Source organism: Leptodactylus fuscus, chromosome 2, assembly GCF_031893055.1.
Source record: "Leptodactylus fuscus isolate aLepFus1 chromosome 2, aLepFus1.hap2, whole genome shotgun sequence".
Classification (NCBI taxonomy): Eukaryota; Metazoa; Chordata; class Amphibia; order Anura; family Leptodactylidae; genus Leptodactylus; species Leptodactylus fuscus.
The window spans coordinates 265,212,812-265,232,784 of NC_134266.1; the positions used below are offsets into that span (position 1 = coordinate 265,212,812).

Below are 19,973 nucleotides of genomic sequence, written 5' to 3' on the forward strand. Positions count from 1 at the left end.
ACTGAGGAATCCAGAGATATGGGATGATTGGATGAGCGCTGACTTCCTGCTACTCTTCTGGGCAATATTCTCAGCTACCTATGCTGAGGACCTTCTTCCACTTGATACATTGTATGTTCTGCAGAATCTTTCTACTTTATGAACTTTTACTGCTACTTTGACACAGTTTGGAGTAAGTTTTTCCTGTGAAGCTTGCAGCTTGTTGTGTGTGCAGTGACTGCTCTTTGTAGACAATGCAGTCTGTCCCACATCATTAACCACAGGGACTTGGGGATGGTGAGAGTTCACACAGGGCTGGGAATATATAGACATGAAGATCACAGGGGAGAAGACAGGAAGCCTGCAGCTGGAGGGGGAGCCCTGACCATTGTGGATTAGACTGCAGCTGGAGCAGGAGCGGAGCATGGCCATACCTTGTAACAGCTGGCTCTACAATGAAGGCTGCAAGCATCTCTTCCTGGTAGGATGGATTCTCTATTCTTTTCCCCCATTTGCAATTCTAATTTTTTTACTTTTGATTATATTTGCTTGCAAAAACTTGCTGGAAAAGTTGCAGTAACTTTGCAGAGTTTCGCTATATGATTCTAGAATTATATATCGTATATTTCCAAGCTTTCCACTTTTTGGTACTTACCTGTATACTGATGCCTGAGGTGTAGCTGTCACACCAGGAGAAGAGTTGTAGTTTCTTAGCACCTACAATATGGACCAGTGGTATAAGTACAATTATAATCACATTAGTAATTGGGGACTGAAATAATCTTGTAAAAATGCCCAATTGGTTTCCACACACTGGTGTAGGATATAAAAAAATCCAGGTGTGTGAAGGTTTTTGTATTAAGATTTTAAGATACAAGTATGTAGAATCTAGTTATATTATAGTGTAAGAATATCTATATCGTGCCAGGCTTATATAGCAGCAATTTTATATGTATAGATATGGATGTATTTGATGGTTTCGGTTTCTATGACGACTGCAACTGATAATACACACAGTGATGTCACAGTACAGGGATAATACACACAGTGATGTCACAGTACAGGGATAATACACACAGTGATGTCACAGTACAGGGATAATACACACAGTGATGTCACAGCACAGGGATAATACACACAGTGATGTCACAGTACAGGGATAATACACACAGTGATGTCACAGTACAGGGATAATACACAGTGATGTCACAGTACAGGGATAATACACACAGTGATGTCACAGTACAGGGATAATACACAGTGATGTCACAGTACAGGATAATACACACAGTGATGTCACAGTACAGGGAAAATACACACAGTGATGTCACAGTACAGGGATAATACACACAGTGATGTCACAGTACAGGATAATACACACAGTGATGTCACAGTACAGGATAATACACACAGTGATGTCACAGCACAGGGATAATACACACAGTGATGTCACAGTACAGGGATAATACACACAGTGATGTCACAGTACAGGGATAATACACAGTGATGTCACAGTACAGGGATAATACACACAGTGATGTCACAGTACAGGATAATACACACAGTGATGTCACAGTACAGAGATAATACACACAGTGATGTCACAGTACAGGATAATACACACAGTGATGTCACAGCACAGGGATAATACACACAGTGATGTCACAGTACAGGATAATACACACAGTGATGTCACAGCACAGGGATAATACACACAGTGATGTCACAGTACAGAGATAATACACACAGTGATGTCACAGTACAGGGATAATACACACAGTGATGTCACAGTACATGGATAATACACACAGTGATGTCACAGTACAGGGATAATACACACAGTGATGTCACAGCACAGGGATAATACACACAGTGATGTCACAGTACTGGGATAATACACACAGTGATGTCACAGTACAGAGATAATAAACACAGTGATGTCACAGTACAGGGATAATACACACAGTGATGTCACAGTACAGGATAATACACACAGTGATGTCACAGTACAGGGATAATACACACAGTGATGTCACAGTACAGAGATAATACACACAGTGATGTCACAGTACAGAGATAATACACACAGTGATGTCACAGTACAGGGATAATACACACAGTGATGTCACAGTACAGAGATAATACACACAGTGATGTCACAGTACAGGGATAATACACACAGTGATGTCACAGTACATGGATAATACACACAGTGATGTCACAGTACAGGGATAATACACACAGTGATGTCACAGTACAGAGATAATACACACAGTGATGTCACAGTACAGGATAATACACAGAGTGATGTCACAGTACAGGATAATACACACAGTGATGTCACAGTACAGGGATAATACACACAGTGATGTCACAGTACAGAGATAATACACACAGTGATGTCACAGTACAGGGATAATACACACAGTGATGTCACAGTACAGGATAATACACACAGTGATGTCACAGTACAGGATAATACACACAGTGATGTCACAGTACAGAGATAATACACAGTGATGTCACAGTACAGGATAATACACACAGTGATGTCACAGTACAGGATAATACACACAGTGATGTCACAGTACAGAGATAATACACAGTGATGTCACAGTACAGGATAATACACACAGTGATGTCACAGTACAGGATAATACACACAGTGATGTCACAGTACAGAGATAATACACACAGTGATGTCACAGTACAGAGATAATACACACAGTGATGTCACAGTACAGGATAATACACACAGTGATGTCACAGTACAGGGATAATACACACAGTGATGTCACAGTACAGGGATAATACACACAGTGATGTCACAGTACAGGGATAATGCACACAGTGATGTCACAGTACAGGATAATACACACAGTGATGTCACAGTACAGGATAATACACACAGTGATGTCACAGTACAGGATAATACACACAGTGATGTCACAGTACAGAGATAATACACACAGTGATGTCACAGTACAGGATAATACACACAGTGATGTCACAGTACAGGATAATACACACAGTGATGTCACAGTACAGGGATAATACACACAGTGATGTCACAGTACTGGGATAATACACACAGTGATGTCACAGTACAGAGATAATACACACAGTGATGTCACAGTACAGGGATAATACACACAGTGATGTCACAGTACAGGGATAATACACACAGTGATGTCACAGTACAGGGATAATACACAGTGATGTCACAGTACAGGATAATACACACAGTGATGTCACAGTACAGGGATAATACACACAGTGATGTCACAGTACAGGATAATACACACAGTGATGTCACAGTACAGGGATAATACACAGTGATGTCACAGTACAGGGATAATACACACAGTGATGTCACAGTACAGGATAATACACACAGTGATGTCACAGTACAGGGATAATACACACAGTGATGTCACAGTACAGGATAATACACACAGTGATGTCACAGTACAGGGATAATACACACAGTGATGTCACAGTACAGGATAATACACACAGTGATGTCACAGTACAGGATAATACACACAGTGATGTCACAGTACAGAGATAATACACACAGTGATGTCACAGTACAGGATAATACACACAGTGATGTCACAGTACAGAGATAATACACACAGTGATGTCACAGTACAGGATAATACACACAGTGATGTCACAGTACAGAGATAATACACACAGTGATGTCACAATACAGGGATAATACACACAGTGATGTCACAGTACAGGGATAATGCACACAGTGATGTCACAGTACAGGATAATACACACAGTGATGTCACAGTACAGGATAATACACACAGTGATGTCACAGTACAGGATAATACACACAGTGATGTCACAGTACAGAGATAATACACAGTGATGTCACAGTACAGGATAATACACACAGTGATGTCACAGTACAGGATAATACACACAGTGATGTCACAGTACAGAGATAATACACACAGTGATGTCACAGTACAGAGATAATACACACAGTGATGTCACAGTACAGGGATAATACACACAGTGATGTCACAGTACAGAGATAATACACACAGTGATGTCACAGTACAGGATAATACACACAGTGATATCACAGTACAGGGATAATACACACAGTGATGTCACAGTACAGGATAATACACACAGTGATGTCACAGTACAGAGATAATACACACAGTGATGTCACAGTACAGGGATAATACACACAGTGATGTCACAGTACAGGGATAATACACACAGTGATGTCACAGTACAGGATAATACACACAGTGATGTCACAGTACAGAGATAATACACACAGTGATGTCACAGTACAGGATAATACACACAGTGATGTCACAGTACAGAGATAATACACACAGTGATGTCACAGTACAGGATAATACACACAGTGATGTCACAGTACAGGATAATACACACAGTGATGTCACAGTACAGGATAATACACACAGTGATGTCACAGTACAGGATAATACACACAGTGATGTCACAGTACAGGGATAATACACACAGTGATGTCACAGTACTGGGATAATACACACAGTGATGTCACAGTACAGAGATAATACACACAGTGATGTCACAGTACAGGGATAATACACACAGTGATGTCACAGTACAGGATAATACACACAGTGATGTCACAGTACAGGGATAATACACAGTGATGTCACAGTACAGGATAATACACACAGTGATGTCACAGTACAGGGATAATACACACAGTGATGTCACAGTACAGGATAATACACACAGTGATGTCACAGTACAGGGATAATACACAGTGATGTCACAGTACAGGGATAATACACACAGTGATGTCACAGTACAGGATAATACACACAGTGATGTCACAGTACAGGGATAATACACACAGTGATGTCACAGTACAGGATAATACACACAGTGATGTCACAGTACAGGGATAATACACACAGTGATGTCACAGTACAGGATAATACACACAGTGATGTCACAGTACAGGGATAATACACACAGTGATATCACAGTACAGGATAATATACACAGTGATGTCACAGTACAGGGATAATACACACAGTGATGTCACAGTACAGGATAATACACACAGTGATGTCACAGTACAGGATAATACACACAGTGATGTCACAGTACAGAGATAATACACACAGTGATGTCACAGTACAGGATAATACACACAGTGATGTCACAGTACAGAGATAATACACACAGTGATGTCACAGTACAGGGATAATACACACAGTGATGTCACAATACAGGGATAATACACACAGTGATGTCACAATACAGGGATAATACACACAGTGATGTCACAGTACAGGGATAATACACACAGTGATGTCACAGTACAGGGATAATACACACAGTGATGTCACAGTACAGGGATAATACACACAGTGATGTCACAGTACAGAGATAATACACACAGTGATGTCACAATACAGGGATAATACACACAGTGATGTCACAGTACAGGGATAATGCACACAGTGATGTCACAGTACAGGATAATACACACAGTGATGTCACAGTACAGGATAATACACACAGTGATGTCACAGTACAGAGATAATACACAGTGATGTCACAGTACAGGATAATACACACAGTGATGTCACAGTACAGGATAATACACACAGTGATGTCACAGTACAGAGATAATACACACAGTGATGTCACAGTACAGAGATAATACACACAGTGATGTCACAGTACAGGGATAATACACACAGTGATGTCACAGTACAGAGATAATACACACAGTGATGTCACAGTACAGAGATAATACACACAGTGATGTCACAGTACAGGATAATACACACAGTGATGTCACAGTACAGGATAATACACACAGTGATATCACAGTACAGGGATAATACACACAGTGATGTCACAGTACAGGATAATACACACAGTGATGTCACAGTACAGAGATAATACACACAGTGATGTCACAGTACAGGGATAATACACACAGTGATGTCACAGTACAGAGATAATACACACAGTGATGTCACAGTACAGGATAATACACACAGTGATGTCACAGTACAGGGATAATACACACAGTGATGTCACAGTACAGAGATAATACACACAGTGATGTCACAGTACAGGGATAATACACACAGTGATGTCACAGTACAGAGATAATACACACAGTGATGTCACAGTACAGAGATAATACACACAGTGATGTCACAGTACAGGATAATACACACAGTGATGTCACAGTACAGAGATAATACACACAGTGATGTCACAATACAGGGATAATACACACAGTGATGTCACAGTACAGGATAATACACACAGTGATGTCACAGTACAGGATAATACACACAGTGATGTCACAGTACAGGGATAATACACACAGTGATGTCACAGTACAGGATAATACACACAGTGATGTCACAGTACAGAGATAATACACACAGTGATGTCACAATACAGGGATAATACACACAGTGATGTCACAGTACAGGATAATACACACAGTGATGTCACAGTACAGGATAATACACACAGTGATGTCACAGTACAGGGATAATACACACAGTGATGTCACAGTACAGAGATAATACACACAGTGATGTCACAGTACAGGGATAATACACACAGTGATGTCACAGTACAGAGATAATACACACAGTGATGTCACAGTACAGAGATAATACACACAGTGATGTCACAGTACAGGGATAATACACACAGTGATGTCACAGTACAGGGATAATACACACAGTGATGTCACAGTACAGAGATAATACACACAGTGATGTCACAGTACAGGGATAATACACACAGTGATGTCACAGTACAGAGATAATACACACAGTGATGTCACAGTACAGGGATAATACACACAGTGATGTCACAGTACAGGGATAATACACACAGTGATGTCACAGTACAGGATAATACACACAGTGATGTCACAGTACAGGGATAATACACACAGTGATGTCACAGTACAGAGATAATACACACAGTGATGTCACAGTACAGGGATAATACACACAGTGATGTCACAGTACAGAGATAATACACACAGTGATGTCACAGTACAGGATAATACACACAGTGATGTCACAGTACAGGGATAATACCGGCCTTTTCTAACAGTAAATGAAGGTGCAGGGAGCGTTGTGGGGTAGTAGTGGCAGTACTGCCTGTTATTCAGGTTCTCATTCCCAATATCCACAAGGGTCAGTTGTTATTTACAAGAAGCCACTTTTCCTATTAGTATAATTTGGTCATGTAGGAGGAAACCAATGGGGACAACATACAAGCTCCGTACAGAGAGTTACTATACTAACCACTGAGCCACTGGTGTCTGAATGAACCTGGTGGTTTTGGTAAGACCGGCCATCCATCTACTGTGTATGAGCATGTCCCAATATTCCCTTATAGCAAATGTTTGAGGAGATAAAGATTGGACATGTTGGATTTTATAATTCTCTAGCCTTATGTTCTCAAGGATATAATCTTCTGCCTATGGTGTCTAGCCATGTCTTATTTCCCTCTTGCTATTGAGCCAGTCCAGCATGTATAGGGCAGGGTCTACCAGAACAGCAGTGGGGGAGCCATCGTCCATCTATATAGTCTGGATTCCTAAGCGTTCCTTATCTATCCTTTATTAAGTTGTTCTTTTTCTCTTCTCCCCAGTTCTTCTGGCTGGCCACCAATGCCCTACTCTTCTGGAGAACCTTCAGCCGGTATTACAGCGGCCCGCAGTACTACTACTTGCACCAGATGCTGGGGGTAAGCTCTCATGCAGCCAATGTTTTTGGAGGCTACTCAGATGTGTTTGCACTAGCACCAGGCGGCTTGGGTGACAGACACCGTGGAAAAGCTGACACGTCCAGAACAAAAGCTGCTGTTTGCTTAGTTGCTGCCTCTGGCTGGGATTGAATGAACTGACAGATTGCTGCAGACCCCTCCTTCTCCTTCCCCAGAGCTGCGGGGGTCCTCTAAGCCTTCTACCCTCAGCCTGTGGAATGAGGAAGCTGTGGGATGTCAATTAGTTTCCAGGCAGGTAGAGCGGATGTAGAGCTGCTACGCTGACCTAGCAGAGGCCATGGTGTATTTACACGTCCACAATGTGAGCCATGAGGAACCCAAGAGGGAAAAAACAGCTGAGGCCTCACATGTGTGGACTGTATTATCCATGGGAATTCGGAAGCTGCGTATATTTAGGGTAGCGGGGGTGGCACCAGTTGTTTAACACATCAGCGGAGCTGCTTGATGTCATCGGTGGACGTCCTGTCTAAGGATGGTCATACACATTAGACAGCTGTTGGAGGAAATCTCTCTCTTGATACCCCTGCTGAGCTGCGTGTAGTTTGAGAGTAAGTTGCCACCAGACTCCTTTCATGGTGGCTTGTTGCCCTTAAGTTCAAAAGCATTAGGCATGTCAAAATCCAGTACCTTCCCGATATCAAGATTTGGCATGTTAGAAATCAATATCTTCCCCAAATACACAAGGATCAAAAATATTGAAATCCAGTATCTACCCCAAAGACAAAAGGATTGGGCATGTTGAAATCTAATATTGTCTCCAATGACAAAGGGATTGGGCATGTTGAAATCTAATATCGTATCCAATGACAAAGGGATTGGACATGTTGAAATCTGATATCGTATCCAGTGACAAAGGGATTGGGCATGTTGAAATCTGATATTGTCTCCAATGACAAAAGGATTGGGCATGTTGAAATCTAATATCGTATCCAATGACAAAGGGATTGGGCACGTTGAAATCTAATATCGTATCCAATGAGAAAAGGATTGGACATGTTGGAATCTAATATCGTATCCAATGAGAAAGGGATTGGGCATGTTGAAATCTAATATTGTCTCCAATGACAAAGGGATTGGGCATGTTCAAATCTAATATAGTATGCAATGACAAAGGGGTTGGGCATGTTGAAATCTAATATAGTATGCAATGAGAAAGGGATTGGACATGTTGAAATCTAACATCGTATCCAACGACAAAGGGATTGGGCATGTTGAAATCTGATATCGTCTCCAATGACAAAGGGATTGGGCATGTTGAAATCTAATATCGTCTCCAATGACAAAGGGATTGGGCATGTTGAAATGTAATATCGTATCCAAAGACAAAAGGATTGGGCATGTTGAAATCTGATATCGTCTCCAATGACAAAGGGATTGGGCATGTTGAAATCTGATATCGTCTCCAATGACAAAGGGATTGGGCATGTTGAAATCTAATATCGTCTCCAATGACAAAGGGATTGGGCATGTTGAAATGTAATATCGTATCCAAAGACAAAAGGATTGGGCATGTTGAAATCTGATATTGTCTCCAATGGCAAAGGGATTGGTCATGTTGACATCTAATATCATGTCCAACGACAAATGGATTGGGCATGTTAAAATCTAGGATCTCCTCCAACAACCAATGGATTCAGCGTGTTAAAATCTCATATCTTCCCCAAATATACAAGGACTGGGAAAGTCCAGATCCAGTATCTTCCCCAAAAATAAAAGGATTGGACATGTTGAAATCCAAAATCGTATCCAACGACAAAAGGATTGGACATGCTGCAAACCAATATTTTCTCCAACAACCAAAGGAAGGGCAAGGTCAAAAACCATTATCATCTCCATCAACCAAAGTATCGAGCATGTCCAAATCCAATAATATCTCCGACGACAAAAGGATTTAGCATGTCCAAATCTAGTATCATCCCCAAAAACAAAAGGATTGGGAATATCGAAATCCAATATCGTATTCAATGATAAAAGGATTGGGCATGTCAAAATCCAATATTATCTACATAGACAAATCTAGTATCGACGTTGAGTATCCTATATCGAAATCTAGTATCTCTCCCAACATTACCACGTCTGACTATGTTGAAATCCAATGACTCCACCAACAATAAAAACTTTGGGTGTCGAAATCCAATATCTTCTCCAATGACCAAAGAATGGGGCCTGTCAAAATAAAACACCCCAACAACTAGAAGATCGGGCATGTCGTAATCCAATATCTTCTCCACCACAAAATGTATTGTACATGTTATTAAATTGTAATATCTTCCCCAACATCTGCAATCAAGTAAGAGGCCCCATACACATTAGACGGTTGGCAGATTCCACTGAAACCTGTCCATCATTAGTCTAATATGTATGACCAGCTTAAAGGGGCATCCTCTGTACGGCTGGTTGGGCTCAGCGATCACCTGATGGGGTTGGTGAACATTGGCTGCAGTGGTATGAACTAACAGGCGGATGCCTGATAATGATATCCGTTCCTTTCTTGACATATCTAGCTCTACTTTTGATGTAGAAGTCTACAGAGAGGGAAGAGAGAGGAGGCTGCTGAAATAGACACACATGCACCGCACCTGTTACACTGTGAGCTAAAGAACCGTTGGTTCACATCTACGTTTGGTAATCCGTCCAGGGGAGTCTGCATAGGGACCCCCCGAACGGACTACCGAACACATTTGTGAAAGCACATGGACCCCATAGACTGAAAGGGGGTCCATGTGCTTGCCCCAGATCTCCGCAGGGAACATGCGGACAGGAAAGTACTTCACAATCTACTTTCCTGTCCGCATGACTCATGTGGAGATCACGTGGCAAGCACACGGACCCCATTATAGTCTATGGGGATCCGTGTGCTTTCACTGCCCACTGCTTACAAATGCATTCGGTAGTCCGTTTGGGGGCTCCCCATGCGGACTCCCCGAACGGATTACCAAACGTAGATGTGAACCAAGGGTAAGATAAGACTCTACTAGTGCACAGTGTGAGGCAATAAATCAATTAACAGTCTCCTCCTTTCCCCTCCGCTCTCCATAGACTTCTGTGTTTGAGAAGTCTAATAAGTGGGGAAGGAAACAGATTTCTTTAATAAGATATATTACAAAGTTTCTTATATCCACCTACAGGTATATATACACTTTAAGTAAACAAAAAAAAAAAATAGATTTTTTTTTTTCCTTTTGTAAATTTTATTTTTTTTAAGTATTTTTTTATTCCCTCACCTTCATGTCTCGGATGAGATTGTCTCTTTCTTGCGGTGTCCTCTATTTCATTGACTTCTTTTGGTCGCACAGTCAGGTTGACGATAAGAAACTTGTCATCTCTCTCAAGTACGACTGCTGCTTTCTCCAGGAATCGCCGTCCGGATCTGTTCAAGGCCGGCGATTAATCCTCCGAAATAAAACATCCAATGCAGCGGATTGAGGAAGTGATGGTGACAGCTTCTTGGCCCGGGCGGCCCCTCCTGGATGCAATAATGTGAAAGCCTCTTGATGCCTTATGTACGGAATAGACAAAACTGAACATGGACGCTGTCAGGAATGGCTCTGCTGACCTTTACTTGGAGGAGAAGACCTTCAGAGAACTTCACTCGGGAACTTAGGAAATGCTATTCTGCCGAAAACAACTATTTTTTAACAGAATTGACGGCAACAGATTTTTCTACTTGACAAGAAACCTTTGAGACGTTCTGCGGATCTCTCTATAGACCTGAGAGCGGTGTATCGCAGAGCCGGCCCTGAACCCTTTCCAGGTCCTGACCCTTGTTTTCAGGGGGTTAAGAAGAAATCTTAGTAGGGCTGAAATACAAAAAAAATAGGAGTTTTTTTCTTATATATTCCACCAGAACGCTTTCTCTCACACCTCTAGGAAAGAATACAGAGCCTGACAGATTGTCTATGGGTCAGTAACATGGGCCCACGGGGACGCAGGGTCAATACACATCAAAATACAGAAAGCTCTATATACAGAGCGCGTGACTGCTACGCCGTAAGCATGCAGACTAGAAGGGATTATGGCATTTATTATGTAGCCTAAATATAGGTCATCAATATCAGAATGGTGGTGTCCTCCTTTTGGTAGGTGCACTTGCATTATGGTAGGTGCATTTGCCTCATGATAGATGCACTTGTCTCATTAGAGGTGCACTTGCTTCATGTAAGGTGCACTTGTCTCATGGAAGGTGTGTTTGTCTCATTAGAGGAGCACTTGCCTTATGGTAGGTGCACTTGTCTCATTAAAGGTGCACTTGCCTCATGTAAGGTGCACTTGTCTCTTTAGAGGTGTACTTGCATTATGTTAGATGCACTTGCCTCATTAGAGGTGTACTTGCATTATGGTAGATGCACTTGCCTCATGTAAGGTGCACTTGCAGTATGGTAGGTGCATTTGCCTCATGATAGATGCCATTGTTTCATTAGAGGTGCACACACATTATGGTAGGTGCACTTGTATCATTAGAGGTGCACTTGTTTCATTAGAGATGCACTTGCATTATGGTAGATGCACTTGCCTCAGGAAAGGTGAACTTGTCTCAATAGAAGTGCAATTGCTTCATCTAAGGTGCACTTGTCTCATTATACTAGACTTATGGGAGGTGCACCTACTTCATTATACACTCACCGGCCACTTTATTAGGTACACCTGTCCAACTGCTCGTTAACACTTAATTTCTAATCAGCCAATCACATGGCGGCAACTCAGTGCATTTAGGCATGTAGACATGGTCAAGACAATCTCCTGCAGTTCAAACCGAGCATCAGTATGGGGAAGAAAGGTGATTTGAGTGCCTTTGAACGTGGCATGGTTGTTGGTGCCAGAAGGGCTGGTCTGAGTATTTCAGAAACTGCTGATCTACTGGGATTTTCACGCACAACCATCTCTAGGGTTTACAGAGAATGGTCCGAAAAAGAAAAAACATCCAGTGAGCGGCAGTTCTGTGGGCGGAAATGCGTTGTTGATGCCAGAGGTCAGAGGAGAATGGCCAGACTGGTTGGAGCTGATAGAAAGGCAACAGTGACTCAAATAGCCACCCGTTACAACCAAGGTAGCCAGAAGAGCATCTCTGAACGCACAGTACGTCGAACTTTGAGGCAGACGGGCTACAGCAGCAGAAGACCACACCGGGTGCCACTCCTTTCAGCTAAGAACAGGAAACTGAGGCTACAATTTGCACAAGCTCATCGAAATTGGACAATTGAAGATTGGAAAAACGTTGCCTGGTCTGATGAGTCTCGATTTCTGCTGCGACATTCGGATGGTAGGGTCAGAATTTGGCGTCAACAACATGAAAGCATGGATCCATCCTGCCTTGTATCAACGGTTCAGGCTGGTGGTGGTGGTGTCATGGTGTGGGGAATATTTTCTTGGCACTCTTTGGGCCCCTTGGTACCAATTGAGCATTGTTGCAACGCCAAAGCCTACCTGAGTATTGTTGCTGACCATGTCCATCCCTTTATGACCACAATGTACCCAACATCTGATGGCTACTTTCAGCAGGATAATGCAATGCCATGTCATAAAGCTGGAATCATCTCAGACTGGTTTCTTGAACATGACAATGAGTTCACTGTACTCCAATGGCCTCCACAGTCACCAGATCTCAATCCAATAGAGGAGCATCTTTGGGATGTGGTGGAACGGGAGATTCGCATCATGGATGTGCAGCCGACAAATCTGCGGCAACTGTGTGATGCCATCATGTCAATATGGACGAAAAAATCTCTGAGGAATGCTTCCAGCACCTTGTTGTATCTATGCCACGAAGAATTGAGGCAGTTCTGAAGGCAAAAGGGGGTCCAACCCGTTACTAGCATGGTGTACCTAATAAAGTGGCCGGTGAGTGTAGGTCTACTTGCCTGACAATAGGTGTAATGGGAGGTACATTTCTCACATGATAGGTACAATTGTTTTATAGCGGGTGCATTTGCCTCATGACAAGTGTGCTTGCTTTATTGTAGGTGCACTTGTCCTTACAATAGGTGCACTTGCTTTATGTTATATGTAGTTGAACTTATAATAGGAGCACTTGTCTTATAGTAGGTGCACTTGTTCTTATAATAGGTGCACTTGACTTATAATAGGAGCACTTGCCTGATCGGTGCAATAGTTTGTGCACACATCCTATTAACCAAGGCGAGATGTCTTCCTCTAAAGGAATGTTCCAGCTGAAATGAAGGTTTTATGACGCGGCTCCCCCCCCCTCATTACACTGCAGTGATGAGGTCATGACCTCTGGGACCTCCACCATTCCTGGTACTACTTAAGTATTTCCTTAAGAGCATAGCTGAAAGCTGTGAGCGGACTGGAGGAGATGGCTCAGCTGCTGAGTACTTCACTTCAGTGTCAGGAAAAGCCAACAGGTCCTGGCACTTTAGAAAGGGATGGATCACTGACAATGATAGGGGTGGTAGTGACACGGAACGGGAAGGAAGGAACATCCATTTTATGGAGTCCGTTCTTATTGCATTGCTTTAGGTTGTGACTTATTTTACAAAATTGTGACTTAAAAACATGTATCTAATGGGATTACTGTATTAGGACAACCCACTGTTCCTGCATCAGCGCCCCAATATGCAGAGGTTGGGCTGCAAGAGCTGCGCTATGTATTGTCCCCCTCTTCTGCCTACTGGGGGAGCATTACAATACCCCGACATTATTTATAAGGCCACCTTATATACGAAGGGTGGGTTCACCTGGAGGAATCTTCCACGGATTTGTAAGTGGGTTCCGTCCCCCGAATCCGTGGCACATTTCGTCACGAATCTGCCTACCATTGCTGTCATTAGAAGGCAGAGATCACAGCAGAGTAGAGAAAAAAATCTGTGTCCTGTTCGATCTTGTTGCGGATTCTATGATTCGGGAGTCCCTGCCAATAAGGAGTCTCGGCAATAAGGAGTCCCTGTCATTCAACTGGGCCAAATCAGCAGAGGAAAGCCACAACGAATGCACTGTACATACAGAAGGTTGGTGGGGGTGTCAGCAGGGGTGCCGGGTGTCAGACCTCCTGCAATCTAACATTGTAACACTGTTTCGGTAATGTCCATAGACGTGAACAGGGGATTATAGAAACGGCGTAGTTTCCTATTTACATGTATACTCCCATCTCTTCCATGGTTGGCACGCATACATTTTCAATATCTGTAGGTCAAAAGCAGTTCCTCCTGACCTTCCCAGACACATGCATGCCCACTTTGGCCAAACATGTACATGTTCTCAATGGGGATATGGAATAAGCTGCTACCAGATAGACTCCTCTGGCGGTGGCTTTTCACTGCTAATCATATGGGGAAACCCAATACACATTGCATTGCATTGTATTAGTAAACATCAGTCTATTATTAGGATTAGTAGACAGAGTAAAAATTGCAGTGTATATAGTGTTTTTTAAAAAAAATTAAAAAAAACATAGGAAAATTAAAATAAAATAATCAAAAATATGTTTTGGTGACCCGTTTCTGGCAACACCTTCCCTTTAAATGGTGCATGTCATGGCCATCTAACCTTTTTGTAACCCGACAGATCGCACTTATTTGACTAATTGTTCTAGTGGACAACCCCTTTAATATAGAATATGCAATGTACTGATGTAATCCTTGGCTAATCCTGAACCAAGATGTCTACTAATCTGGCCTTCACCTAAAATGGTCCTTAGGATGGATGAGAAGAAAATCCCTACATGCCCCAAATAAACTGGAATCCCAGTTTGGGCCTCATGAAATTTCCATTGTATAGTGTGTGTTCTGATGCGATTGGCTCCATCCTCTCTGGTATATAACGCCTTAACGCCCCGAGCCAATCCACTAGGATCACGTTGAGATACTCGACGTCTTGTGATGGTAACATGGTGGCGTCTTTCATACATAGACCAGGAATTATTCTGACTAATGGCCACCCCTCCCCCGTCCACACCCGCGGAGTAATTGGCACATTAGACCTATTCATACTGACATGATTTCAGTGGGCGATGGGGGGGACGTGGATGGGGGGCCTCACACACATATATATAATGGTTCTCACTATCCTGTTGATGGAGAACGTTCCGTCATCTATAGGAAATGATTGTGACTATAAACATCAGTCACGTGTAATGAGCCATCAGTCTTGTATCCGCACAATTACTAATAAGAAGCAGTGGAAATGTATCTGTGCTGCCTTATATACTATGTATCTGCCCTATATACTATATAGAGGTACTTATATCCTCTCACCTGTAAATTTTCAAGTTTTGAATTCCATATGTACCTTAAAGGGGTATTCCAGCCTTATGAGGTTGATGGCCTATAGGTCATCAATTGTAGATTGGCGCTTTAAATTATTCATTTCTATTCAGCTGATACAACATAGAGTTTGTGAAAATTGGGTATGACATACAATGATGATGTGATTACAGCACCCATTGTCTGAGATGCAGGATTTATAACAGGGTCGCACTTATCATACAACATTTATCTTCTCATGTGGCACCAGGTCCTCTTCGACCCCTGTCCTACATGGATGGCATAACTTTTTGTGACATATCTATCAGAAAGACTAAGGGGCAGAGGAATGACCATATGACAGCTAAAGGGACCAGATTCAGAACAAGTAGGTGTGATCCCGACTCCATCCCTTCTTTCTAGGTCAGGGGGCCAGCTTCAGAACAAGTGGGTGTGATCCCAACTCCATCCCCTCTTTCTAGGTCAGGGGGCCAGCTTCAGAACAAGTGGGTGTGATCTCGACTCCATCCTCTCCTTCTAGGTCAGGGGGCCAGCTTCAGAACAAGTGGGTGTGATCTCGACTCCATCCTCTCCTTCTAGGTCAGGGGGCCAGCTTCAGAACAAGTGGGTGTGATCTCGACCCCATCCTCTCCTTCTAGGTCAGGGGGCCAGCTTCAGAACAAGTGGGTGTGATCTTGACTCTATCCTCTCCTTCTAGGTCAGGGGGCGAGCTTCAGAACAAGTGGGTGTGATCCTGACTCCATCCTCTTTCTAGGTCAGGGGGCCAGCTTCAGAACAAGTGGGTGTGATCCCGACTCCATCCCTTCTTTCTAGGTCAGGGGGCCAGCTTCAGAACAAGTGGATGTGATCCCGACTCCATCCCCTCTTTCTGGTTCAGGGGGCCAGCTTCAGAACAAGTCGGTGTGACCCCGACTCCATCCCCTCTTTCTGGTTCAGGGGGCCAGCTTCAGGAACAAGTGGGTGTGATCCTGACTCCATCCCCTCTTTCTGGTTCAGGGGGCCAGCTTCAGAACAAGTGGGTGTGATTCCGACTCCATCCCTTCTTTCTAGGTCAGGGGGCCAGCTTCAGAACAAGTGGGTGTGATCCCGACTCCATCCCCTCTTTCTGGTTCAGGGGGCCAGCTTCAGAACAAGTGGGTGTGATCCTGACTCCATCCCCTCTTTCTGGTTCAGGGGGCCAGCTCCAGAACTAGTGGGTGTGATCCCGACTCCATCCCCTCTTTCTAGGTCAGGGGGCCAGCTTCAGTACAAGTGGGTGTGATCCCAACTCAATCTCCTCTTTCTAGGTCAGGGGGCCAGCTCCAGAGCAATTGGGTGTGATCCCGACTCCATCTCCTCTTTCTAGGTCAGGGGGCCAGCTTCAGTGCAATTGGGTGTGATCCCGACTCCATCCCCCCTTTCTAGGTCAGGGGGCCAGCTTCAGAACAAGTGGGTGTGATCCTGACCCCATCCTCTTTCTAGGTCAGGGGGCCAGCTTCAGAACAAGTGGGTGTGATCCCAACTCAATCTCCTCTTTCTAGGTCAGGGGGCCAACTCCAGAGCAATTGGGTGTGATCCCGACTCCATCTCCTCTTTCTAGGTCAGGGGGCCAGCTTCAGTGCAATTGGGTGTGATCCCGACTCCATCCCCCCTTTCTAGGTCAGGGGGCCAGCTTCAGAACAAGTGGGTGTGATCCCAACTCCATCCCCTCTTTCTAGGTCAGGAGGCCAGCTTCAGAACAAGTGGGTGTGATCCCGACTCCATCCTCTCTTTCTAGATCAGAGGGCCAGCTTCAGGACAAGTGGGTGTGATCCCTACTCCATCCCCTCTTTCTAGGTCAGAGAGAACAGCTTCATGGGGACATCTGAGTGCCTTCTGTTTTGAAGTCATGGAGCAGGATAGGACCTGTTCTGTAATCAACATATGGCACGCTAGGTTGGGTGCATGGTGTGCGCTGTCCAATCCTCTGTTCCGATGATTATAGAACAGGTCCTTTCCTCCTCTATGTCATCAGAACAGAACTGATTGGACGCCCCCATAGTAGTGAATGTGTCATGGTAGGCCCTCGGATGTTATATGCTGTATTCCGTTGACCCTTGGTCATGTGCACAAGGCCTAATAAGGTCGGAGGGTGCTGGTTTTCATTGAGGAGACCCAGTTGGTGTACAGGCATGGCTTCATGGGAAAAATGCAAATGAGCTCTACTCGGGATGGGAGACTCCATTGTCAGCTGTCAGTAGGAGATGTATATGTGTTACCAGCTTTTCCTCCTTTGTAATATTTCTCTGTAAAACCAATTGTGATTTATCCTCCTCCATTTAGCCTCCCCATGCCCCCTTCCTCTGTGTTCTGCTTTCTCGAGTGAGAATGTGTCACATTGCTGTTGCACAAGACGAGGCTCATGCTATAGCGATTAATCTTCTTCATCCTCTTCTACCGCAAGGAAGTCAAAACGCTGGATTGTTCTCACCCGGAGAGCTGCTTGTAGTTTCTTCAGTCCCCCACAGAGCTAAACAAGCAGCGTTTGATATAGCAGAATTAATGGCGCGTGGCGGTCATCAGGGGGTCTGGTGGGATGGCGTGCTGAGACTTGTAGACTGACACATACAGATTTGCTAAAGTCACCTGACTGATAATGTTTGTATACACTTCTATAGGAACATGGTGAAGGACTAGCCCTGGAGGCCTCATACACCCTAGCGGGATAAGGACAGAGGTACTGGAGGCATGCATGTAGTCGTAGGCAAAAGTCATGGCCTCCTGTCCTGTCAACGCACTGTCTCTCCTAAGCTTCTGACCTTTGATCATCTTGTTGCTCATGACTGGTCCAGGGCCAACGATGGAGTCTCTGAAGTGTAAAACTTGTATGTAGAGATGGGCAAACTGCGCGGGGTTCCTTCCATGAATATTCGTGAAGTTTTGTTTCGACCAAACTTGTTTGGTCTGAACTGGAATTGCTATTATTATATTTTGGGATCTCGTCATGCTCATGCTCATGCTTACCCTCTCTCACCTCTCTTGGATTCCCTTGTTTTTGATCTTTACCAGGTGTTCAAGCCTCTTCTGTCTCCTGGGTGACCCTGGATTATTGTTGAGGACTGTAATTAGGCCTCAGTAGTCACCTGGGGCGTGTTGACATCTTGATGCTTTTATCAAAGCATCATGGCATCAGTATGCATCCTTGTGGCCGCTGAAACCCAATCACAGGCCTTGATGGTAACCTAAGGCCACTGACGTCACAGAGCTGACCAGAAGATGCTTGGTCAAGAACACCGGCCCCACAAGGTAGCCCAGGTCAGGTAAGGGTAGTATGACTGCTTGTTATGTTTCTGCACCTCCATTGGGCCTCTTATTGAAGAGTGTGGACCTCCAATGGGCCTCTTGTGAATAGACCCAAGAGTATAGTAATGAATTGTTGGTGGTGAACTCCAATCTGAAATTTTGTAACAAACTTGGATAGTTATGAACCGGTTGGCTCATTTCTTCAAAGGATCCACAAATCAACAGATTTATTGGGTATTTGTACAAGAGAAATCGGTGGTACCGCACACTAATAATATATAAGGTGCTAACAAAAAGGGTCCTTCAACCCAGTAATTCAGTAAGAAATAATTTTGTTGCACACAATATTGGAGTGAATGGAATTATGGTTTAATTTTTACATAGTAGTTAGCGCCATTGACACAATGCAAAAAGTGATTGACACAAACGTGACTAGATCCGCAATAAGTTTGACGTTTCGGTCCATTAGACCTTCCTCAGAACAGATCTGTGTAGCCAAGTAAAGGGTGAAGACTGGAGACAGTAAGTACTAAGGTGGATGCGGTCTAGTGTAGTGAAGCAGTAAGTCACATAAACAGGCTTGTTTATGTGACTTACTGCTTCACTACACTAGACCGCATCCACCTTAGTACTTACTGTCTCCAGTCTTCACCCTTTACTTGGCTACACAGATCTGTTCTGAGGAAGGTCTAATGGACC

General features: G+C 43.6%; 1 protein-coding gene across 1 annotated transcript in view; it reads left to right on the forward strand.

Moving 5' to 3' along the window:
* The first annotated feature begins 403 nt into the window (after nucleotides 1-403).
* Nucleotides 404-19,973, forward strand: part of NOX4 (NADPH oxidase 4) — a 152,892-nt gene continuing 133,322 nt past the window's right edge. Inside the window, exons 1-2 of the mRNA XM_075266225.1 lie at nucleotides 404-460; nucleotides 7,660-7,755. Of these exons, the coding sequence (XP_075122326.1) occupies nucleotides 404-460; nucleotides 7,660-7,755 (153 nt within the window). The remainder of the gene's footprint in view (nucleotides 461-7,659; nucleotides 7,756-19,973) is intronic.